We start from the raw sequence: 23,838 nt of genomic DNA, 5'->3' as shown, positions 1-23,838 counted from the left end.
GCTTCATTTTTGATCTTTCTTGGTTCTTCCCTCCATCTGCTCACACTGTATACCCCAGGGAATGGATCCAAGGGGCAGGTGGCTGCTATCTCTCACTCTCAGCCATGTATAAAAACCACGCGCTTATATAGCAATTCGATAATCCGCATCTCAACTATCAAAGACACATCTCTTCCAAGCTTACCATCCGGCAAGCATATAAATTGTAGCTTTGCTGTTCCAAGTTTGTAAAGAAGCTTGATATATTTCAAACCCCAACTATACTTGCCCTCGTTCTAGCTATCCATGGATTAGTTCCGCCTTGAACGTGAAACGGGATCTGATGACAACTACATCTAAACTAGTTACATAGTAAGATTACATCATGCGATTGACTTGAAGATCATTCCATTCATAAGATACCATAATATAAGGTGTAGACCAGAACGCCATTCAAATCCAACCTCTTCCAGTCATTGCCTAACTTTATGGAATAGAAGAACATCAAAGCCATTGGAATAAACCTTGACCATGCTCATATCGGTCAAATACCTCCATATTGCAAATGCGGCAAGTAACGGAGGATAAATTGAGGAGAAGATTTGATGCTTTTTGAGGGAACTAGTCCAACGGATTGCTGTGGGCGAACAGCTTCCCAACTTGCGAGATGAAGTTGCAGTAAATAAAAAATGTAAAAGATAGAAAAGGCGTGAAAAGATTGGCGACTGTCAATTTATTGGTACATGGGGCAATCGGGGTATGGGTATCAAATTGCCTGCGACGAGGCTCAAGGGGAAGAACCTAATGCAGAAGTTGAAAAGAAGGGTGATGCGTGGAGGATGCTTTTTGTTTCGGGTTTAATTGTCGGCGAAGCGTCGATCAAAGTAGCGGAGCACTCCCATTACACTAGCTGCTTCGATTTCCATAGCTGCGCGGCTATCGTGAGCAGCAGCCAATTCCCGTGCATTGGGCAGAGGGTGTAGCTTTGGCAGCCAAGTTGAAATTTCGTCACTAGCGCGGGAGTAGTTAGGGTGGCGTGAGAGTGTGGTAAATGCATCGGCACAGCTCAATGTGAGCGCATTAGGAGTATTGGGCTTAGGCTTAGGTGCAACAGGGGCAGGGTTGGCAGGGACATTACGTGACATGCAGCATCCGCCATCGACTCCCTTACCACCGCAGCAACCTCCTCCCGAGGAAGAGCCACTTGCCAAGCGAGATGCGGCTAAGCTCTTGCAGAACAGAGTGCTTTGAGGATCTGCAAGGCACTGAGCGCAAGTTCCAGGGCCGTTGGCACAAGGGTTTGTAGCTTCGCTGAGCGGCGGGAGAGTCACGTCAGTATATGCGATAGTCACATCACTATCTGATGGCGGAGGAGTGAATTGAGAGATAGACTGGATGGGAGCGAGGCGGTTCTGCGAGAAAGAGTTACCGTGGCGCTGCTCTTCCTGGGCAGCCATCTCGGCACATATGCAGGGAGTTCCATCCTGGCAGAAGCCGCAGGGATCCACAGGTGGCGATGACACATTGGCGTTGTTATTGCTGTTGTTGTGGTTGATATTTGCGGTTGACTGGACCACTGGGGCACCGGCAAATCGAGCAGTGAAGTCAATCTCCATCTCTTCGGGATCGGGCTTGATTTTAGGCTCAGAAAGCTCACGTTCCGGGCTGCCGACTCCATGAGGAGGATGTCTGGGACGGTAAGACTCGTGAGTATCAATATCAATAGGCATGCCGAAGGCATCCTCAATGCATTGGCAGTGAGCGGATGAACAGTCTGTGCAACCAAGTGGGATGTGGTCACCCTCCTTATTTGTGTCAGGGTTAGCAGTAACCACCCCCTCCATTCGGGAGCTTCGGGTCGAGCGAGTACGAGGAGGCAAAGGTACTGAATCGGGCATATTAGATGGGTGAAGGTTGTTCGAGCTGTTCAAAGAATCTCGCAATTGCTTGATAAGAGCTTCCTTTGCACTCTTTTCAATCGACACCTCCTGCTCGAGGGAGTGGCATCGATCCCGCCACCATTTCACCTCATCACGACAAGTCTCGATCTCCCGTGAGAGGAGAGAAATTTGTTCGCGGAAAGAAGCCACGTGAATGTCATGGCCATCCTCGACTTCTTTCATCTGTTCTTCCAACTCCTGAACTCGTGCAGCGCGTCGCTCCCGGAAAGCTCTCTGAGCCGCTCTGTTCTGCGCCTTGCGCTTAGTAGGTGGGGTATCAGTAGCAGGCTTACGGCCAGGCTTTGGACGAGGTGGAATGACCCATTCCTTTGATGTGATTGAGCCGGGTGTGCCAGGCCCTGGCGATGGTGCGACAGATGCTCTGGTAGCCGGCGAGGGAGCAAGAGCCGGCGCAGGCGTGATTGACACGCCTGTGGCCATTTTGATGCCAAATATCAAATATCAATTCAGGTGCTTTGTTAGGGTTAGTGGTGGGACCATGATTCGGACAGATTCGGGATTACGCACGAACGGTCTCTAGTCCGGAGGAGCGGATGTGTGCTCATATGAGCCGATAAGCGAGTTGGGGCCACTCGGGAAAAAAATTGCTGACCTCAGAATTTAAGTCAATTTTTAAGAGAGGGGATCGTGAAAAGGTAAGGTGTGGGAATGGGGTGGGAGAGTAGCTTGGAAGCTCAATATTGGAAGGGGGAAAGAAAGCGGGAAAGCAAAGGAGAGAAAAAGGCGATGATCAGATAAGATTATGCTCACATGACGCCGGTCTCGGATGTGTGAATCGGCTGTACCGAGTAAACACCACGTATTTTATTCGGCAGCCTCTATCCCGTCTACTCTGTATTTATATACAGTTATCAGATCCGATGTGGAGACAACAGCCAACAATATTTGACTTTATTTGAGGCTTTAACAGATTGAGGCCTTTTACAGCGGTTTTCCTCGCTGAACAATGAGAATTACTACCTTGCAAGCTAAAAGCTGAAGTAAATAATCGATATGTATCTCGTCTACTGCTTCTGGTAACTACGGAATTGAATGACGTGACGTAATATAAAACGAGGAGAGAAAAAAAAATGCATCTGTATTGTAATATTTAGACCTAATGGAAAAGCTTCATCCTTCCGATCAACGGTCATGACCTAGCAGAAATCAGAATAAGACCAATGAGAAGCAGAGTCTTTTCCAACCCAAGATTAATGCCGTATAGATCGGCTGAAAATCCCTTCGGTGATCTTATCTGATGGCGCTAGGTCAATAACCACGGGCCATGAACCACGGGCCACTTCTCCCCTATGAATCGAACGAGGGAATAAAATTCCGAAGGCTTGAATAGCGTCCGATTTAGTTCTTTTCATTCCGTGTCCCTTTGAGTATTGATTACGTTGTGTGTCTTGGCACGTCCAATTTACCCCACATTATGCAATTTTTTTTATCAATCAGCAGCAGATCTACCAGCATTTTGACTCCCTTAGGCCGAAACACGGCGTATACCCACCTGCGGGACTATAATGTCTTCCTTTGCTCACTTTTTTTTTCCAATATATGACTCATAGCGAGGTAAAGAGCCATGGAATGTGACAATGTATAACACTAGACGTCTACGTGAACCTTGTTGTTCTTCAAATCCATGTTGAATTTTGAAATAGTGAGTGTGAAATAGCATTGCAACCTTTTGCCAGACTACCTACTGCTACGTACGTGCTGAAGGTAGGAATCGCTGGAGGTAATTACTCTGTAAGGCTCGACTAAGTGGAGACCTTTCTAAAATACATGTTCTTGATCGTTTAGGTCGGGGGGTGCGGCTCCATCCTGGTCTTGCCCACTTCATCCCAATTGGTGCTAAGCGACGTTCCGTTACTCTCAATAAAGCTTTTCTGCATAGCCCGTTGAGAATCCGGATCGGCGGACGCATACAACTTCTTGAAGAAATCGTTCACCGCATCACCGCCGGCATCTAATTCTTGTGAAGAGTCTTGAACGTCACCATCGGCAACCATTTTCCCCACAATATCGTTTATCGTCTTGTCCCAGTCCTTCGTACCATGACGAGATGAAGTCGGGTAGACGGGGCCAGCAGCAGGGGCTGGGGCTGATGCGACAGGACGATCAGTAATATCCGGGGCATTAGTTGGGGCCTTCAGTGAGTGCCACTTCTTTCCGGGGATTTTCTTCTGCATAGTCATTTCGATTTTATTGATTTTGACTGAGACGGTGGGTTCGCCTGTGATGGGGGCGTAGAGAGGGCTGAAGTTGAATATGTTCACGCTGCCTCCAGAACCAAGGAAGGAGCCTGAAATCTATTAGAGTAAGATAAGCATCTTGAATCAAATGGGGAACATAAGAAATTTGTCTACTATTACCGAGTCTTCTGAGGCTTTCAACTCTACTGAATCCTTGCTAGCTCCTTTAACGTACATGATCACCACGACAGAGTCATGAGACTGGTACCATTCGTGTCGGAACTCTTGGATTTCAGGACGAGATGAAGCAGCTGCGACATTTGAGCTGGGATTGCCAGTCTTTTCAGTATTATGTGCGCTGTTGTCACTGGTACCAGGGGCGGCGCTAGAAGTCTCTTCCGTGTGATGCGCATTTCCATTTTCCTGGGCTAAATCAAATTCTGCCTTGATTTCATCGGCAGTTGGAATGCTAAGCCCCTTGACATCCACAGAGACCACAACTCGAGCCTTCTCGTCGCCGTCTGGAAGATCACTAAGCTCGCGGCGCACCTTGTTCAAGTGGACCGAAACCGCGGACCCAAGACCACCATTTGAGGGTGCTATCTTCTCCGGGTGGAGACCCTGTCGCGTTTCGCCGCCATCGTCGCGGATTTTGGCTTCAATAGATGAAAAAAGATATTCTGCATCACCGAGGCGACCAAGATTGTACAGTGAGATTGCTCGACGCATCTGAGACGACAAGATGAGCTCACGGCTACCACGTTCCTTAGAAAGTGTCAACGCAATTTCAGCGTCACGTAAAGCAGCGTGATGTTTGGGACCACCACTTGAGGTCGACAAACGGGTGTATGCTTTGGAACGTTCGATATAGTATGGGGCGGCGCGAGGCATTTCAATCAATGCACGTGTGTAAGAATCGATGGCACCGGTATAGTCCATAGCTGAAGCGGCCTTGGCAGCTTCTTTGGCTAAATCCATGATGGGTGGTACGCAACAAGGGAAGGTTGTCAATTTTCGAATCTTGAGAGCGGGGGATCATCATTATGCGACTTACCGCCCTGATGATGGCCCAAGCTCCGAAAGTGGGGGGTAAAACTGCCCGTCTTTTAATAAGCTTGTTACCTTACCGCCTACAGCATTGGAGAGAATACAAACCCTCATGATTGCTTGTTTTCAGTACTCTTAAATCAAGATCTCTGGCAATCACCCCTAGGTTTTAATGTGAAGTTGGACTATGATATGTCACCATATTGTTGGTTTATCCTAACGCTGCTAGCTTTATTGAGACTTGAGCAGTAAAAAAGTGAGAGTGAAATCATATCCATAGGACTATAATGACAGTTGACCGTATTTTCATATTTGCCCAGTCCCCATATGCAGTTAGGCCATTTACCATGGATGGCGTGACCGCCGATAGAGATGTTAAACCGCAAATGATGTGTAAGGAAGATGAAAGTAGAACTGTTCTAGATGAAGCTTATATACCTACTAGATATTCTTGGAATTCGTCACGTGCGTGCTTTAATTGACGAACCTTGGAAGTGAGAGGGAAGTGAAAGTTGAAGTCACACTTGATAATTCAACTAGGTTTAGGATATTAGGAACTGGCGCTTGAAAATGTGAATCCCATAGCGGACAGTACAGTTCTATCTCTTTAGGTACCTAGGTAGGGTTGAAGAGAGAATGATGATAAATCATTGTCGGTTGATTAGGCCATTTCCATAGCGGATAGTTAGCAGTCGAAAAATAGGAATATGCATATTTCAAGCCTGGGTAAAAGTGAAGTGGCATGCCTAAATGCCAAGGTTGAAGTTGAAGTTGTGAAAATTCGATTCCGGTATGTCGGCTGATATCGGTTCCACAGATTATGATTATAAGTACACTAAGAGCTTGGACGCCATTTCGGTTTTCACTGTAGCTCTTCGTTGCCAAACCTCTTACTATACAAGCCCAGAGCACGGATAGGCCAGTAGAACTTGTAGTTAGGATATGAGATCATGCTAATAATTGGTTAGTACTCGATCTGTAATAGATATAGATATCTTTGGGAACATACCATGACTGATTGAAAACACCCTCAATGGCCTCCTGCAGCCATTCGCCGTTTTTCTGCTGACGGGACATAAGCACCTTCATGGCTCTTTCGAGGGGTTCTTTATGGGGGTAGTGGGCCTCCATGAGTGCTAGACACGCCCAGGCGGTCTGTACTACTTGGGACTTTTCATGCTGTACATAGGTATGCTTCTCACTGCTGAGATATGACTCACCCCAGCCACCATCAGCCTGCTGCTTAGAGATCAGGAACTCGCAGCCTCGGCGAGAGTTTTCACTGGTCTCGTATGTCTCGCCGACACTGGCCAGACTCTCTAAGGCAAACATAGCAGCATAAGTGAAGCAGATACCCCATGAACCGTACCAACTGCCATCATCACGTTGAGCACGCTTGATATATGCAACGGCTTTGCTTTTTACGCGATGGATCTCGTCCGCACGATAGTCGGGATAGTACTTGCTAAACAGGGATAGAGCGGTAACGGCTGCAGTGGTACACTCGGGGTAGTCGTAGCCGATCATGATTCCACCAAAGACTTCAGCGGCATTAAGCCACTCGACTTTAGCAGAAGCTCGCGTGGTCTCGTACTCGGTGAAACCTCCAGTTGGATTTTGCATCAAAAGAAGGCAGTCCACGCTATCTTTCAGTCGATCAAGGGAAATCTTTTTGGGGAAATTGTGCATCTCTTGTAGTTGAATTGTTGATCGGAGACCCTCGGCAGTGCAGTCACTGACTGTATATCCTTGTGTCTTGGTGCTGAAGGGCCAGGCGCCCTTCCGGTGCTGACGGTAGCACTTTTCTTGGTCGGGCACGTTTTCCCGAATCTGATGATCATCAATGAAGTCGAGAGCACGACTCAGCATGGGTCGCCACTTGGGATCATCGGCCATTCCGGCAACCACAACAGCCTGTGTGACGAAAGTTGTGTCCCAAACTTGGACACCATTAGTACCGTTTGCTAACATCCCTTCGTCCTTCATCCACATGTAGTCGTTGAGTCGCTCTCGATGACGACGAACAGAGTAGCTATCAGGTCCATCATGGATGTAGCATGCGACCATGTTCAACGGATTACTGACAGGGCCAAGTCCGGCATAGTCGGTGTTCTCATCTTCCATGCGGATCAGCTCCCAAGTCCAATCCTCAGCCTTCTTGGCAATGCTACTCAGTCGGAAAAAAGGGTTCCAGACTCGAACTACTAGCTCATTGATGCCGTTCAAGACCCAAGTCTTAGGGTAGTAGTTGTCAGCAGAGTGAATAGAGTTGCGGTGTTGCGAAAAGTCAATGGAATCATATGGCTGGGTGTATAGCTCTTCGCGGATTTGTTTGGTTAAATCGTTTAGTGGGAAAGACCATTTCTTTGACCAGATATAAGAGAGAGGGAGGAAAACTTGGCGAATATGAATCCACCAGCGCCACGGCGCAAAAGGCACCCAGTCAGGAACCAGCCATAGTTCAGGAGGGACTGGGTTCACACCCTCCCAATCCATCACACCCAAGATACTGAGCCAAGCTTTGGCCCAATGAGGTCCGTAGACAGCACCACCAAACTTGTGAAGCAGGCCACGGGCTTTGATCATACGGGGGTCGTCCTCACTGACTCCTACCAGACGCAGGGCTACATAGTTCATAGAGGTGCCAAATACAGAGCTGTGCCCTTCAATATGCAAGCCCCAACCACCATCCTCTGGATTCTGTCGGGCAAACAGGTAACGTTTGATCTCCGTCGCATACTCCGGCGGGATAGGGGTGTTGGTCACATACCATGTAATCAACAAACCGGGGAGTAAGAACATGGGACCACCGTACTCACAGGCCCAGTTACCAGGTTCTAGTTGTAGATGTGAGAAAAAGGAAAGGCCATTCTCGGCAGCTTGTAAAGGTGTTTTAGCCTCTGACAGATCTGGAAGACCCTATAGCAAAATATTAGTAAAGGACGAGGAGTAATTAGATTGGCATCATACTGTCGGCTGGCCCAAGTGGTATCTGTCAGCAACTGTCTGTGGCCATGCGTCGTTCTCCTCGTCAGATTCGAGATATCGCCATGTCTGGCGACCCCCCTCGTTGACTAGGCGCCAGCGAGTGTAGTCAGTTATTGAGTCGCCATTGGCGTCTGACTTAAGATGGCCTTGAGCTTCAGTTCGCCAGGGACCTATATATGAGGCCATGATTGACAAGCTATTACTCTCCCCCTGAGTCGCAATTGGGAAACAAGCTGGGTTGGAGAAATCAAGCTAATCAATCGTACTATCGATAAGGATAAACACTGGGGAAGCTGAGTCATCATTCTCAAGGCTGCACAGTATATTGAAGAACAGGTATAATAATTTGTTCAGTTTTGTTGTCAGCTTAATATGGAAAAAGAAGTTCCAAATTACATTGCTCAAATATATATCCAGTCCGAGTTTATGATATGATGAGAAAGGACATCGAAGTATCTATACCTCAGGAATTTGACTGGGATTATTCGTTCCAAGGCTGTTATAGACTTAGCTTTTGGACAATTATCTCCTCGGATTCATAAGAATTAGAAATATAGAATTGATCACCTCCAGAGCTGGGAACTTGTTCGAAATTGTTGAAATTTCTCATTGTATAGTCACGTTGTCCATGACCGTCTACTACATCGCCAAGCCCTCCAGGCTCATGGCTCTTCCTCTCCTCTCATCCTGCCCAGAAAATATACAATGGCTTTAGATATCCTCGGAGAAGAACCGGTATCCTTAGTACGTGCATACATTGACAACACATTGACAGTCCTAGTCCACGAGTTGTCCCTGTCCCCATCAGAAGCACGGCCCTCTGTCACTCTACGAAGACGAACCAACGCAGCAGCCTGTACCATCAACCCTAACAATGGAGCATTAGAATCGGCCGAACAAGAAGAGTCATATCGCAAATACTCTTGGCCAGGGAACACAGTAGCTGAATCTTGGAAATTCAGTATGAGTTTCTGTTTTGAGGTTTCTATGCCTATTTGGTTCCCTTCACTAACCCTCTACTGAATAGCTATGGTTGTTCGGATCCTTTCCATTATTGATCAAGCTATACGGACCGGTCAACTGATTAGCAAAAGGTGGGTATCCATGAGAATCCTGAGGTCATTGCCTACGCGACCTTCAATGCCAATGGTAATGCCAAGCAGGGATATTTACTATATCGACCCTGCATATTTTAGATCACAGAAAGTAGTGGACGAGATTCTCGATGACCTAGCCTACACGATTGGTGTGGACCGAGCAGCATTGAATGTAGTGAGTACCCTTATTCCACCTGGACAATCAAACGGCAAGTAATCTGGGACTTGGCCTGTAACACAGGAGGCGACTGCAAAGGGACTCATTGTTGGTCCTTTTCGACTGAGACGCGATGGGTACACGGTGGTAGACGCTCGATTGGCCACTACTGTGAGATTCTTCAGTGTCAAACGTTGACAGCGAGCACTGACCAATTCAAGGAAACCTTGATTCCTCGAATACAAAATGGCGACGATATCGACATCGCAGGTGCCCGGTGGGTTCTAATCGTTGAGAAAGAGGTATTGATTGGCAGAATTCCATGGTCAAAAAGGATTCAAATCTAATTCTTTTGATGATAGGCCGCCTTCCACCGACTCGTGCGAAACAGCTTTCATATGACAGCCTTTGTTGGCGAGGGAATTCTTATCACTGTATGCTGTCTTGCGTGCATTTCCTGGCCACTTGCACTGACTGCCCAAATTCAGGGGAAAGGATATCCAGATATCAGCACACGCAGCCTAGTCCGTCGAGTTTTCGACATGACTCAGAATGCCAGATACAGACCTCGTTTCTATGCGCTGGTAGACGGTGATCCCGATGGCATAGCTATAATGTCGACATACAAGCATGGTTCCATCAGACATATGCATGAGAATGCAAGCCTCACAATTCCCGAACTAGAATGGCTGGGTATGCGAGTATCGGATGCAGCCACGATTCCTGAATCATCAGACAGCGGGGTTTTCCTCAGTTTGACAGCAAGAGACAGACGCAAGATCATTTCCATGCTTCAAAACAGTCCTGTGTTTGCGAGTGGTGGCCCAGAGCTTGAGTGGCGACTGGAGCTCCAGCGAATGCTGATGTTGAATGTCAAGCTTGAGATTGAGGCGGTTTATGAACAGAGTGGTGGGCTCGAAGCATGGATTAATCGGAAGATGTTCCGGCAGGAGTAAGTTGACAGGCGAAGAAAGCCCAAACAATCAATAGCAGAATCGCTATATATAGGAATATCGATTAATGGGAATACAACGGAATCGAAAGAGAAATGAGAGAAAAGACTCGACCTGTCATTTCAAACTCCACAAGTTTTCACTTTCTCAGTGCTAGGTACATACTAACCAAACAGTTATATTTACCAAGTGGTCCGACGAAGAATCAATCGCCAACGAACCATCCACGGATGCATACGATCAATTCATAAAACGAGGCCAGCCATCAACGAAATGCAAACACATTTCCGCATGTTCACAAGCCGAGTCCCTTGCGAACTTCTTCGCGAACCTTCTGCTCATACTCAGGTCTCCGCTCGCGCCACATCTTGGCCGCCTCGACATTAGCAGGGCTCTCATCATTAGGTTCAGCCAACATGCTCATAACCGAAATGAGGATCTTCTCCACACTCTGGATAGGCGACCAACGTTCGGAGGCGTGTTCATAGTGATTTGGGTCATCACCGGGCGGGTGGAGGATGGAGATGCAGACTGTACCATTGGGGTAAACTAAAAAAAAAAGACAAGATATGTCAATCATAATTATTCGCTCCAACGCATGCCTTAGACAGAATGGCACAAACCATTTGGGTGCCACACACCGCCACCCACAAATTTCATTGTGGGAGGACTGAGAGGGTAATCCTTAGGGAACTTGAGCTCTGCTGCAAAAACGCCGCCTTCGAAGGGAGTTTCCTCGGGGCCTTGGATCAGAGCTTCCCAGTGGAACATGTCATCCTCCGAGACCGGACCTGCGGTGATTCCCTCAGGTGGGTTTGTTGAGAGGTTCTTGTATTCGTGGAACAGGCGCTTCTGGGCGACGTTGGAAGCCATTTTAGGCATTCGAGTGCTTTTGTTTGAGGTGTTGTGCTTTGGCGCGAAAGTGGGATGGTTTGGTTCGAGGGGCAGCAAGTGGGCGAATTCAATCCTGATTTTGAAACTAGGAAATCTGGTGTCCTGGTGCGTACATAAGGTTAAACGGTGATTACAAGTGAAAAGTCGCAGGAATATCGAGTACTTGAGGAGATGAAAAGTTGAGGTTAAGTAATGAGAGAATGAGTAAGGAGCGCGGGGGTGGTGCCGTCATTGGATCGCCCCTCGGGCCGATCCCGACAATAAATTCAATACTTAAAAGTGCTTGTAATTTACAGTATGCAATTCAATCGTCTATATCAAGTCAAGCCAGTAGCAAGGTATCATCGTAATATACAGGATGGAGCTAACAAGTAGTTAGAAAAAGTCAAATCCATCACCACCCCCGGCGTCAGAATCACCACCATCCCAAGGATCCTTATCCCAAGTTTCCTCATCTAAAGATTTCTCGTTCCAGGCGCTTTCGCTTTCGTAAGGTTGATCTGACCATTGCTGGTCTTCCGTAAGAGTAGAATGACTGTTCTGATCACCTGAAGCACCTCTTTGCATGGCTTCGTATCCCGCTATAGCACCCGCACCCGCAACTCCTGTTGCCATGCCATCGGTCATTCCACCAACCGCTCCCCTGCCAACAGTACCCGCGGCAGCCTCGCCAATAGCTCCAGCTTCAGCAGCCCCTCCAGCAGCCCCTCCAGCAGCTGCTTCACCGCTAAGCCCGGGGAACCAGAGCGGCATAAAGCCAAGTCCGCCCGAACCACTGTGGCGGCTGAAGTAGTCAAAATCAATACTGACAGCCGTCGCCAGCATCACGGCACGTTGATCGAGGGTCATCCCAGTCGCATTTGCGTCATTGGGGGAAGCTTCAGTGCCAAATTCTGCAGCATCCATCCGCAGCGCATAGACACCAGCGTCTGTAAAAATTTCTCGAGCAAATCCAGCAAAGTTGCGATTGACTGATCCGATCAAACGGTTATTTGCTGACTGTAGAGAGAAGTCCCAGGACAGGAAAGGCTCATCAACGTATGCAAATTGATTAAATTCGGTTTGATCTTGATTCGAAACTGCAAGCTGCATTTGCTGTGTCTGAGAGAGGTTAGATCCAGCTAGAGGAAGCATCTGGGTGCCCATGTCTGTTGACAGGTTCGGTGATTGGTGGGAGGTGAAGAGGTTATATTTGCGCCGTAACGGGGCCCATTGTTGTTGGGCTTCGCCAATGACTCGCATCTGGTCGAATGATAACGGCGAAACGCGGGTTTTTGAGGCAGCATCCGCTTGGACAAGAGAGCCTGGAGTTACATTCTGAAGGGAGGTTGAGGAGGAGTAAGTGCTTGTGGCGACATCGAGAGGATCGTATACTTGAATCCTGGAATTTATCCAAGAAAAGGGCCGGTTGAACTAGTACTATCAGCAACTGTCCATCATGAAATTGCGTCCATGTCTCGTCACTTACCCGCAAAACCTCATTCTCGTATCGGTCAAATACGTGTGTAACAAAACTTCGGTGTGTACGGAACCATTGCCGTGCCATTATATTGGCCACTCCCTTCTCTTGCTCTGCCATATATCCAATATGGTTTCCCTGAGCATCCATAATCACATACTTATTCGCTTGCTCGAAGCCGCTGCTACCTGTTAGTTCCAATATTAGATATCTGACATCAAGAATACTGACATCATCACATTCATCATCTCCAGCTGGCGCTGGACAACCAACCCAGAATTTGCCAATAGATTCATCGCCGGGTGATTCTCTTTGAGAACGCCATTTGGGTCCTCAGGAAGATAAACAGGAGAAAGGAGGGTATTCTGCGACGGGTCATAATTTGGAACGGCCTCCTGTGGATCGGAGTCTACAGGTTCTGGTTGCGGCGTCTTCTTTGCTCCTTTTACGGACCTTAAATTTGACGATCTGATGGTGCTGCCGCGGGGACCTAGTTGGGCGTTTCGTCCTCGAAGGGTCGACAGAGCTCGACGGACGGGGGTTTCCCGCATCAGGAGGGGGCGTAGTTTTGCGTTCCACATGACTGTGGTGGTATATTGTATTGCAAGCTCTCAATATCTATGGAGGAGTTAAGAGATCTGGTCGGGGTAGAGATTTTTGATGACGGAGGTTTCAGCGGGGTTAAGCGGAGATAACGCAACGCCTTCCTGAATAACTTCGTACAAGTTGAGTATGAATGAATGTCAGAGCATGTCTCTACCTAGGTAAGGTTACTAAGGTAGGTCTTTTATTTTCAATGGATGTATATAGGTCATGAACAATATCCTTCACCTCGGTCAATTGGCCACCCAATCCCTGGCTCATGGTATTTGACAGCTTCAGGCGACTCCTGAGGATAAAATAACGTTAGGTAACAGTTCAAAATCAGTTGCTATAACTCCTATCTAATGATATGGGTTTTCCACATAGCCTACGTGTATCTATTGGACCAGGGGCCACGTTGCTCACTCTGACTCGTCGTGACTAGAGCTCTTTAGAGACACCCCTCGTGAAGTGCTCGACGGGCGCCTTCGAACCTGCATAAGAAGTGTAGAAACCAGTGAAAGCCGCGAAAAGGGCAGTCACGATAGTAACTATCTTTCACTAGTCAGAAATATGGATCGCAGTAGCTTTCAGGATAAAGAACGCAGCCTTTCAGGATAAAGAACGCAGCCTTGGAGTTGATCCTATAAGAGCGACTGTTTAAAACCTGTAACAAAGATTGTATACTCGGCAGGCCGATGGGCTCGAAAATGAGACTCTATGAGAGTAGATCACATACGCAAATATAGAGTAACTTATTACCGAGTAGTAGTAGCTTCATTCCAAGGTTGTAGTGCCCCAAAGCTTCATAGATAGATCTCAAGAATGATGACGTCATATTGTATGGATCTTGACCCCGCATTTTACCTTCTCACTTGATTTCAGGTACAAAACACTGAACCTGAGCTGTTGACACCCGGCAATGAATACATAGCTACGTACTAGATCTTCAGATCCAGGTGGATGGACGAGTGATCCTTATGAGCTATCGGAGTATCCTTTCTCCGGAATCCCGAAGTTCATAGGTCTTATCACTGGAGTTTGGGTAGGTGATCACCGACTATTCATGGATTTGAAGATGCTATCTGCAGCTTACACTCCTGAGGTCTGATCTCACTCCGAAACATCAACAAATTGCCTCAATACAAGATAGTTAAGTAGTAAGATTCGTTCACAAGAGCCCCTTGCGAGCAAGTTCAATCTTTCGAGCTGCCTCGCCCTGCTTGAATCCTCCCTTGGACACACAGATTGCACTTCCTTCTCCTAGCTCAAACTTTTCTTCAACACCTGGGTGTGGGCAGGGACAGTGGTGTGGGAAATGGACACAGGCAAGAGTATCAGGGCAAAGGTAATTGCTGCATGGAGCTGTAGGAATAAGGATCAGCAGCTGCAATGAAGAGGACGGGACTTTCATTATGGGTAGCTATCTAAACTCACTTTGACTCCACATATTCTGATAGCGACTACTGTCACTGGGTGCATTTTGCGAGCCCTGTTGGTGGTTTTGTTGTTGTTGGCCGGCTCCAAACATATGCTCAAAAAAGTTAAACTGAGCCTGAGCGACGGAGACTAGCATGAGGAGGGCCCAAAGAGGCTGACCCCAATTTCGAAGCATCTCCAGAGTAATTGATGTGATTATATCTTGGAAACGTAATTAAATTGAAATTAATGGGGTAGTTGTCCATCCAAGTATGAGGGCGGAGATGAAGCCAGCTTACCTGCGCACGTGACGCCAAGCCTTTCACCTCCGAGAAAAGTTCCCCTTCTACGACATCCGAGTGTTGACGCTTCATCAATTGTCGACCATGATGCAACCAAGACTACTGGCGCCCTTAAGGGCGCTAGAGCGGTCTTTCACATCCTCTCTCCGGGCAGCTCAGACCCTCTACATGTCGCAATCCCTCTTCCAACGCTCCCTCTCCGCAAACTTAGCGCTCCCGAAAACTACACCTCTCTCTCGCGGGCTCCTCCCCTTCTCCCAGGTGCGATACGCCTCCCATGCTTCACAAGGAACGGCCAATCGACACTCGCGGGATCCAGCCGGAAAGCGACTAGGAGCGAAGCGCTCAGGCGGCGAGTACGTTGTTCCCGGCTGTATCATTTTCCGACAGCGCGGCTCGTTATGGTTCCCCGGCGAGAATTGCGGTATGGGACGTGACCACACCATCTATGCCACTCAAGCCGGATACGTCCGGTATTACTTGGATCCAGAACAGCATCCCGACCGGCGATACATTGGGGTTGTTTTCGATAAAGATGAGAAGCTCCCACACCCGCGCAATGCGCCCAGTCGACGCAGATTGAACATGGTTACGACAGCACGAATTGATCCTGTTGTCTACCAATCTGATATTGTGGCCTCGGTTGATGAGAACGGTACTCAGGTCGCTGGCGTGGCGGCTGTTGATGCCCAGTCGGGTCCTCAGCTGCGCCCTGGCTATATGTACCGTGAAGCTAATTGGGTGATTGGTCGTGCGGCTGAGAAGGCTGGTATCACTGCTGTACCATATAATCGCACAAATCGATGGCTTGCTTGGAGGAAGCGGGAGGCTCGTGCTGAGCGGGCTGCTCAGATGAAGAGTTTGAAGGGCAAGAAGAAGCCTGGAAAGAAGGCCAAATAAGTTTGCATGATGCTTTGATCCATGGAATTTGGGTTTCTGTAGCGATATGAGGTTTATCTGGTGTTTTTCTGTATTATATAAAGAGTCTTTCGCAAATTATATCTCCACGTGTATGATCTTCAATGTTTGCCTGATAGTAGGGATTATGAGGTCGGAGTAAAGGTTCGTACTGGGTTTTTCGTCTTATTCGGACACCTGTGTAGATCTTGGATATCCTAGCAGTTATCTTTCACCTACAGGGCTTACAACGGTCTCAAATTAGATATGGAGGACAAGGTTGGCATTCTTTAGGTGACCTCCGGGACCTTGGAAGGTTGGAAGTGAATTTAAACCAACCCATCTCAGTCAAATAGATTACCTAGGTAGTTAAGCAGGTATTTAAGCAGTTTGATAGTTCACGAACTAACCTACTAGTTATTCGAATGAAATTGGTCAGCGAAGCCCTGAAGCACATAGTCCTCGGCTATTACCCTGACTATTCCGGTCAATATAAATACGGAATAGGCCCTAGTGATACACATGTCAATGATCCCATAAATGGATGTGTCAGTATAAGATAACACAGAGCTCGCAATCCTTTCATTTCGTGATATTCTAGTTCAGTGTCGTGAGTAAATATGATTCCACGTGTGTTTAAGCCTCTATCTAAGAACAAGATCTGATACTTTGGCATTCAAGGCAGTAATATTTCAGTCTGGCACACTTAAATTTTGGAGAGAATAGAATACAGTAGCCCTGAACTAAGGAATTGCCTTGAGTACCTTGGTACCTCCTCCTTTGACGGGAGCCCATTATTCTACAGCCACGCAAACGACGTAGTGCTAGTCCTAGAAGGAGATACTACAATTTTGAGCCATTCTAGAAACTGGTCTCACTATTACCACTGAAAGTCTTATTACTCTCAGACTGCTTTTACGGTGGTCCTCAGACAGATCACATAGAGGAAACCGACCATTGAGATATCATCAATACTCTAGGTCACGAAGTCAAAGCAACGCTCTTTCCGCGAAGCTATAAATCATGGAGTTGAATCATCCGAGGAACTGGCGCTCAGGCATCGAAGACTTAAAGAATATCGAGACCACAGTATCATCACCACGGAATAACGTCTTTTCTTACTGTCGGTACACCGGTGAGTATAGCAAGGTTGGTGAGAGGCTAACGCCCACTTTTAACACCTATTACAGGTTGCGCTTTACGCCCCTATAATATATTTGTGTTCTCTTGAAGTGGTTGTAAAATCTGGGTTTTAATTCATGGTGAGGACTAGCTATTTATCCTACAAGTTGCTCTTCTGTCTAAGACGAATGTGTTCTATCGTCTAAGACAAAACAGTCGGTAAAGACGGGACATCACAGTTATATGTATACTGTTCAAGATTGCCGTTTGCGATGCACTCTGAACAGGGATTCGTGATGTGTCGTTTTTCCGATATCCCAACACTTACTGATACGACAGTCAGGAGTTTTTGAACTCGTTGGAATTTTCCATCCACCACGTAAACATTCACGAAACAATTACAGTCGAGGAAGGAAACTCGATATAGCATGAATTTTATTTCATTTATGATAATGGTATTTTAGATTGAATGAAAAATGGTATCAAGATAGACAAAAGTAGCAACATATGGAAAATCATTCCTCATATAGCCGGCCCAGGATGAGGCTCTGGCAAACAAATTCGTTCCCGACAACTTTTGCGGGGAGCGGATCATCATTGGGGGTTGTCTTGGTGAAGACAGCCGACTTCTTGCGTTTTCGGCTACCATGGAACAAGTGAATCCTCTGCGTCTTTGGTCGCGGGGTTAACATGGACCTCGCTGAAGCTTGATCAGCGTCGTCGACATAGACAAAGTCCCAGCTGCAGGGCAAAGAAGCTTCCATTTGAGATTCCAGCAGTAGTTTGGCCGTCTGCAGATCTGGAACGCGCTCTACACGAGAAGCACCCAGAGCAAGCGTGAGGAATATATACGCTTTTCGCTTTTCTTCAGCTTTCCCACGTCCGGTGATTATAAGTACAGAATGTCCGTCTAGTAGCTTTGGTCTCGTGGCAATCGTTCTCGATAAAAGAGCCTCAGAAGCTGGCGTCGAAGTCATGACTCTTGATTTTGTGGCTCCGTGAAGGTACATCGAGTCACCGGCAGGCAGTAAATAGATGTCCCAGTTCAAGGCATGCCCTTTGGCGACACAGTCCTCAACCCAGCGCCCTGACAGACAAGGAAGTCCGAGAGCCAGAGCCTGCATGTACTTTTCACGACGCGAATACGAGTCGGCAATCAGACAAGTGAATCCCACATTTTCAGCCATAGAAGTAAGACGCAGACCGCTGCCTTCAGGGGTCCCTTTCTCATTCAACCCTTTCTTCGGTGTGGCCAAGGGATTCATAGATGAAGGTTCGAATAGTTCAGTAAATCCATCGTGGAGAATCGAGCCACCATTATCTGTGATGAGTTTGGAAATACGAATCTTAGATCCGTCATCTTCCTTGTAAGACACGGCAAATGCCATATTTGAAAAGATGCCACTCCTTAGCTGAACATTATGAGAGAACCTTGTACCTGGAGATACTGGAAGGGAAGATTTCTCAAAGGAAGTATGCGAAGTATCTTCCTGGAATGTTTCTTGATGCTGGTAGGTGTAGGACCGATCTTTGAATTGATTCCATAGGATGGTATCCATGTAAATTCTACATATGGGGACCTTAATCGTGTTTTCACTGTTGTTCAGGCCTCCATTGGGAAGACTCTTGCGCTGTTTGGGGCCGAGAATCACAGTTGTATGCCCGTAGATATCAGTTTGAGGATAAAGCCCGTTTTTGGTGGCGCGGTCAAGTTCTTCCTTAGTGAGCTTGTCGTCAAGTCCACGGATAATATGAGTGACTTTGGGCACATCATGCATGTCGACTTTGACCGCATCTCCGATTCGAAGTTCAAGTCGTTTCACAGCGCCCTTAACAACCTCAATGGGGGCACTATCTTCCAATTTCACCATGTACTTCGCTTTCGAGACTCCAAGTGGGGCCCCAAGACAAGTTGCAGGAAAATATGCTCGTTTGTGACCCATCCAGATAGCGAAGACTTGATGAGGGGCAACTTGGGAATCATCAGAATTATAAGCAGCCCGGGATATTACAGGGGTAGTTGGAAGACTGCTCGCAGTATAGTTCTCAGATGGTATCATCATATCTTCAGAGTCGAAATCAACTTCTGTGAGTTCAGAAGAGACTGATGGAGAATCATGCACGGCAACTGACTGACGTGGTTCCTCATTGTCCTTTTCCTCTACTTGAACAGGTGGCTGCTCCGATTGTAAAGTTGCAACTGATTTAACCTCTCTCGAACTCCGGCGAGCCATCGGCTGTTGAGGTGAGCTTTCAATCTCCCAGATGGTTTCAGTTCTTCGAGAAAGTCTTGATTTCTTGCGAATAGTTGTAGGAGGAATATGTATTGCCTCAGGTAACATCGGGCTTTCTGGAATAGAGCCTTCCTGGACGGGAGTCAGAGTTTTGGGAGGCGGCAAATATGGCGTAGCAGGAATGGTAGGAGCAGCAGCAGCTTCAACTGTGAAAAAGCTTTGACCTTGGTTTCCACGGCGTCTTTTCTTTGGGCGAGTGGGCGATCCATCAATGACCAAAGAATTAAAGTGATCATCGTCAGCAGTGAAAAACTCCATACTGATATCCCCAACCCGAAAGTCAGCCTGAGGAGAGCAATCGGAGGCAATTTCAGTCAATGCTCGACGTTGTCTCCCGCTTGGGCTTGACAAAACATGAGATTGGGCTTGGGATTGAAGACCTTTGATGGGGGAGGAGAGGGCACGCGACTTGAATAGCTGAGCATGGGTGGCTCGATGAGTTTCAGTGGAAAACATCGGAGGAAGGTCATCATCTTCATTGTTGAGGCCATCGCCATTGGACTCAACCTCCCACTGACTGTGAACGCGAGTGGGGCTAGTTTCGGGCACGCTTGTCATAGGGGCATCGCTAATCGGCAGCCGCTGATGATCAGGTGTCTCTATTACATGAGATGTCATTGAAGATGTTTTACCTCCTGGGCCAGGTTGGGATAAAGCTAGAAGTGATCCGGGTTTGGGATTGCTGGACTGGATATGTCTCTCGTTGGATGAAGTATTCTGAACAAAATCTCGCTCGGGTCCATTTGAGACTTGCTGTTGTTGAGAATTTGATATTAATGGAGGCAATAGAACGTTTTCTGGTCGTGAACCAGGAGGCGAGGATTGAAGAGATTGTCTGACTGGCGAAATCCTGCCAAAATTGACGACAGGAGGTGGGTCAAGTTGCATTTCATCAGGCTGGGACTGCGTCTTGCCTATGTTGATTTCCTGTGGAGATGATTGCGGCGGTGACTGCTGGGAATCTTTGACCATTACTTGCGAGGACCGACCAGATGGTTGATCTCGAATGTGCAAGCCAATCGAGTCCCGACCAGAAAACACAACATCTGGTTCATCGGCCACCACCATATGCGATGACTGACTAGTCGCCATTTCAAGGATTTGGGAAAGTCGATCATGAGCACTATTGGCCGCCTCGACTGGTGCAGGTGGGCGGTCGTAGTTTTCCTTGTCTTCTTCCATTGATTGCTGTGACTGCGGCACCTGAGGAATATCTTCTTCGTGCTCTGTTTCTTGCTCAGTCTCTTGTTCCGTTTCTTCTTCACTTCCAGCAGCGCCAACCAGTATATCATCTTGTTGGGGTTTTTGGATGAATCGCTCGGGAGAGGTACGCTCGCGGGAGGTACTAGAGGAGCTCTTAGATCTGGCAGGAGCACTCAAAGCCGCGAATTGGACAGCCGTCTCTTCATGAATCTGTCGTTGCCGTCGTGCCTTCTCAACAAAACTCGACTCCTTGTAAAATTCCTGCTCAAGTGGGTCATCCGATCGCACATCATCGTGCCTATCATCAGCTGATCGATTCAAACGCCTCCCTAAAGACTTGTCTCGCCGGCCTTGTGATTCGTTCAGAGATATATAATTCAGGTTTGGTTCAGACGAGTCCCGAGTAAGTTTAGTCGGGATGTATGCGAGAGGGGAGGAGATGGCATTGAAAATTCGTGGTTGTTGAATTGGGACGTTCGGTGATGGGCGATCCGACACAAGCTCGGGTTGGTGGCCATGAACCAGGGGAGATGATGGCGCCTGAGTCGCCTTGAACAGTTGGCTTAGACCCATGATGCCACCGCTGGACTCTATCTCCCCGGCCAGCGGGTTACGCGATAGGGTAGGTGTCTCGGTCGTACCCGGGGTATGAATTTTTTTCACTGCAGTTCCAGGGGTCCTGCTCAAGAAACGTTGTGATTCGGGAAAAAATTCCGGCTGAAATCCTATCGGGGATGATTCGCTTTGGTCATAGCTGCTTTCATCATCATTTTCAGGAGATAAGTTCACTTCACGGTGTGTAGAGTCAAATTCAGCGAGGAGATCAAGGTGGCCACTGTCTCCCTCATGGAGCGTCCTAAGAGTCGCTCCATCTGCACCATTATCTATAAATGTTCCATTCGTCATCGACTCTCCATTCTGTCGAATAAGATTATCGTAGATCGACTGGGAGACAACCTGGGTGTCCCCCAGAGCAGAATCTGCGGAGTCCATCTTTCCCGTAATTGGCCGTCTGGATATGAGAGGGTTCGTATCAATGGTATGATTGGAATTTAGCGAGTATAGATCATATTGTTGAAGTGAAGAGGTAGGAGGATGACTGTTGGCGGTAGAACTTGCAGGCTTGGATGAAGGTGTGGATAACGAGCGGTTGATAGTTACTGATGCCTCAGAGTGAGGTTGGTGAGCAGGGCACTGATTGAAGTCACCAGGCCTGTTGTGAAGAGGGCTGTCAATTTGCGTTTGATTGGAATCAAAAGGCCGGATTGGTTCGTGCTCCTGAGGATGTCAACATTAGTCCAATGAGAGCCTGTAACGCTGCATGTCAGTTACATACTAGCGCGACGCGTTGCAGCTCAAAAATGTCCACGCTATCTTGAGTCTCCATCTGTTCGATATGTTGGTTTAACTCATGAGTTCTGATATGCCAAGCCATATTATGTCTTATATATAGGCATGTTTTGGGTAAAAAAGATATTTGAGTAGCCACCTCCTGTAAATGAAGTTATACAGCACTCATCTTCCAACGCGTAATGTCGTATCACGTAGTCACGTGAGCACTTAATAAATTTACTTTACGTTACCACTGATGAGCCCTATAGAAAGTATGGTATTTACCAAAACCAAAACCACGCCTAGTTTTGAAATACAATGATTAATAGATGTGTCATAACAGCTTGACCCAGCAGAAAGATGTAATTATATTTATCAAAATCAAATGGTATCATATTTGAACGGTATCATATTGTAACATGGGTTGAGTGGGTATCTGAAGCCCTACCTCATGATACAGGATCTAGTCACGGGTCCGGTTTGGAGTCCAGCGTCGCAGTAGGAATTCGCGCACCTTGTATCGACCTAGCAGAGCTCCCACATCATCAATTGAAGATGGGGGAGGTGGCACTTCCACGTAGCAGACCACTAGGCTCTTTTTCACCTGGGCCTGGACTCTATTGACACAGTGCAACCACCACCAGCTCCGATCTTGCTTACTAGCCACATGATGTCTCCGTTCTTGAGTCTCTGCCCAGTACGGGTGCTCATAGGAAGGGATTATGATGATGGCAAACTCGGCATGTGAAAAGACAGGTCCCCGGTTGTAAAGTAGATAGTCGGTTCCAAACTTGACCCCAGAACGAACCACCCATCCCAGGGATCGGAAGTGGTGATAGACTGTGTAGGAGATCATAAAAGGGTCGTCTGGTTGCAGGGCGGCAGAGGATTTACGAGCGGGGTAGTATGAATGGTGACAGAGAAGTGGGAGGAGATCGGAAGTTGGAATGACATTGTTGAGCGTGTCGACGACATGTAGGGAGCCTAGCGCATACACGAGGAAGAAGGTCTCTTCGTTGGAAAGTTGCAAGTGTTCCTCATTTTCAATAATGGCATCGTCTGTCTCAATGTCCTGGACGGCAGTAGAAGTAAGCTGCCTCTCTTGTACGACAGGCGAAAACCGAACTGATTTCTCATTGGCAGACTCTAAGGGGCCAGTAGGCTGCGAAGCATCTCCATTCTGTGTTTTTCGAAGCCGAGACTCGCGATACTTGGCTTCCATGGCCTTTTTGACGGAGAACTTTTCGACTGAGACCGCTGTGGCTTCAGCAGAATCATCAATCGACGCCGAGCCATTCGAGACCGTGCTGGAGTCTCTGATGGCAGCCTCAGCCTTCAACCTTTCCTCAATAGCCAGTGCTTCAACTCTCGCTCGCTCAAGCTTCAACTCGCGACGTTCGGTCCTGCGTTTCCTGGTAGCCTCTTCACTTGTGCTGCCGCCTAGTAGTCCTCGTCTTTTCTTTTCACGTTCCAGCCAACTAGGTTCACTTCGGCTCAGATTACCCTTGCCGAAGAATCCCATCTGCCATAAAGCCTGAATTGCCCGCTCATCGGTGACATGAACGGAGGAGGTATTGAGATCAAAGTATGCAGTTTGTATTTTTTGAGTTGGAGGAGAGATAAGGAAAGTAAGGTACGAGAGAACAGCACTAATGATAGACAGAGGGTTATGAGGAATTACAGCAGGAATCGGATGAACATTGACTGGAAGTGGATAGCGATGAATATTTCTGTAGTTGGGTCTAGCAGGACGATTTGTCCGGGGAGGTTTGAGAGCTGCAGAGCTTGGAACGGGCCCAGTCTGGTTAAAGCCGGCAGCACTGGCCATCTTGATAGTTTACTGAAAAGGCTTGAAGAATTCTAGATGGAGGAGTTAGTCAACTTCTTCTTTGCAATATGTTGTCAAAAATATCCATCAGTCTTGTCTTCTCAGATACCGTTGTAGTCAATTAAGCACATCATCGACAAACAGCTA

At 47.5% G+C, this 23,838-nt stretch overlaps 10 protein-coding genes across 10 annotated transcripts; 2 read left to right on the top strand and 8 right to left on the bottom strand.

The window, feature by feature from the left end:
- Positions 1-836: 836 nt before the first annotated feature.
- On the bottom strand, positions 837-2,360 carry hapX (bZIP transcription factor HapX; the record flags this gene model as incomplete). Its single annotated transcript, XM_057204266.1, has 1 exon — positions 837-2,360. The coding sequence occupies one exon, from the start codon at positions 2,358-2,360 to the stop codon at positions 837-839; it is 1,524 nt and encodes a 507-aa protein (XP_057068339.1).
- Positions 2,361-3,721: 1,361 nt separating this feature from the next.
- N7495_001595 (co-chaperone SGT1) lies at positions 3,722-5,095 on the bottom strand (the record flags this gene model as incomplete). Its single annotated transcript, XM_057204265.1, has 2 exons — positions 3,722-4,234; positions 4,298-5,095. 2 exons carry the CDS (start codon positions 5,093-5,095, stop codon positions 3,722-3,724), a joined length of 1,311 nt encoding a protein of 436 aa, XP_057068338.1.
- A 931-nt stretch (positions 5,096-6,026) lies between these two features.
- On the bottom strand, positions 6,027-8,338 carry N7495_001594 (terpene cyclase/mutase family protein; the record flags this gene model as incomplete). The annotated part of the gene is made up of 3 exons (XM_057204264.1): positions 6,027-6,117; positions 6,174-8,083; positions 8,135-8,338. 3 exons carry the CDS (start codon positions 8,336-8,338, stop codon positions 6,027-6,029), a joined length of 2,205 nt encoding a protein of 734 aa, XP_057068337.1.
- Positions 8,339-8,857: 519 nt separating this feature from the next.
- Positions 8,858-10,362, top strand: N7495_001593 (uncharacterized protein; the record flags this gene model as incomplete). Its single annotated transcript, XM_057204263.1, has 7 exons — positions 8,858-9,113; positions 9,180-9,246; positions 9,349-9,424; positions 9,491-9,577; positions 9,628-9,708; positions 9,769-9,840; positions 9,895-10,362. The coding sequence occupies 7 exons, from the start codon at positions 8,858-8,860 to the stop codon at positions 10,360-10,362; spliced, it is 1,107 nt and encodes a 368-aa protein (XP_057068336.1).
- Positions 10,363-10,654: 292 nt separating this feature from the next.
- On the bottom strand, positions 10,655-11,241 carry N7495_001592 (E2 ubiquitin-conjugating protein UBC7; the record flags this gene model as incomplete). Its single annotated transcript, XM_057204262.1, has 2 exons — positions 10,655-10,908; positions 10,983-11,241. The coding sequence occupies 2 exons, from the start codon at positions 11,239-11,241 to the stop codon at positions 10,655-10,657; spliced, it is 513 nt and encodes a 170-aa protein (XP_057068335.1).
- A 387-nt stretch (positions 11,242-11,628) lies between these two features.
- N7495_001591 (scramblase family protein) lies at positions 11,629-13,293 on the bottom strand (the record flags this gene model as incomplete). Its single annotated transcript, XM_057204261.1, has 3 exons — positions 11,629-12,666; positions 12,722-12,893; positions 12,944-13,293. 3 exons carry the CDS (start codon positions 13,291-13,293, stop codon positions 11,629-11,631), a joined length of 1,560 nt encoding a protein of 519 aa, XP_057068334.1.
- Positions 13,294-14,465: 1,172 nt separating this feature from the next.
- On the bottom strand, positions 14,466-14,909 carry lcl2 (the record flags this gene model as incomplete). Its single annotated transcript, XM_057204260.1, has 2 exons — positions 14,466-14,659; positions 14,732-14,909. 2 exons carry the CDS (start codon positions 14,907-14,909, stop codon positions 14,466-14,468), a joined length of 372 nt encoding a protein of 123 aa, XP_057068333.1.
- A 190-nt stretch (positions 14,910-15,099) lies between these two features.
- Positions 15,100-15,915, top strand: N7495_001589 (mitochondrial 54S ribosomal protein bL27m; the record flags this gene model as incomplete). The annotated part of the gene is made up of 1 exon (XM_057204259.1): positions 15,100-15,915. One exon carries the CDS (start codon positions 15,100-15,102, stop codon positions 15,913-15,915), a length of 816 nt encoding a protein of 271 aa, XP_057068332.1.
- Positions 15,916-17,549: 1,634 nt separating this feature from the next.
- On the bottom strand, positions 17,550-21,918 carry N7495_001588 (chromatin-binding protein RAD9; the record flags this gene model as incomplete). Its single annotated transcript, XM_057204258.1, has 2 exons — positions 17,550-21,809; positions 21,868-21,918. The coding sequence occupies 2 exons, from the start codon at positions 21,916-21,918 to the stop codon at positions 17,550-17,552; spliced, it is 4,311 nt and encodes a 1,436-aa protein (XP_057068331.1).
- Positions 21,919-22,326: 408 nt separating this feature from the next.
- On the bottom strand, positions 22,327-23,691 carry sen2 (tRNA splicing endonuclease subunit SEN2; the record flags this gene model as incomplete). Its single annotated transcript, XM_057204257.1, has 1 exon — positions 22,327-23,691. One exon carries the CDS (start codon positions 23,689-23,691, stop codon positions 22,327-22,329), a length of 1,365 nt encoding a protein of 454 aa, XP_057068330.1.
- Between the last annotated feature and the right edge of the window lie 147 nt (positions 23,692-23,838).

Source organism: Penicillium taxi, assembly GCF_028828555.1.
Source record: "Penicillium taxi strain IBT 34144 chromosome Unknown utg000001l_segment0_segment0, whole genome shotgun sequence".
Taxonomy (NCBI): domain Eukaryota; kingdom Fungi; phylum Ascomycota; class Eurotiomycetes; order Eurotiales; family Aspergillaceae; genus Penicillium; species Penicillium taxi.
Note: the sequence above shows the minus strand (reverse complement) of the source record. Positions and strands in the feature narration are given on the sequence as shown.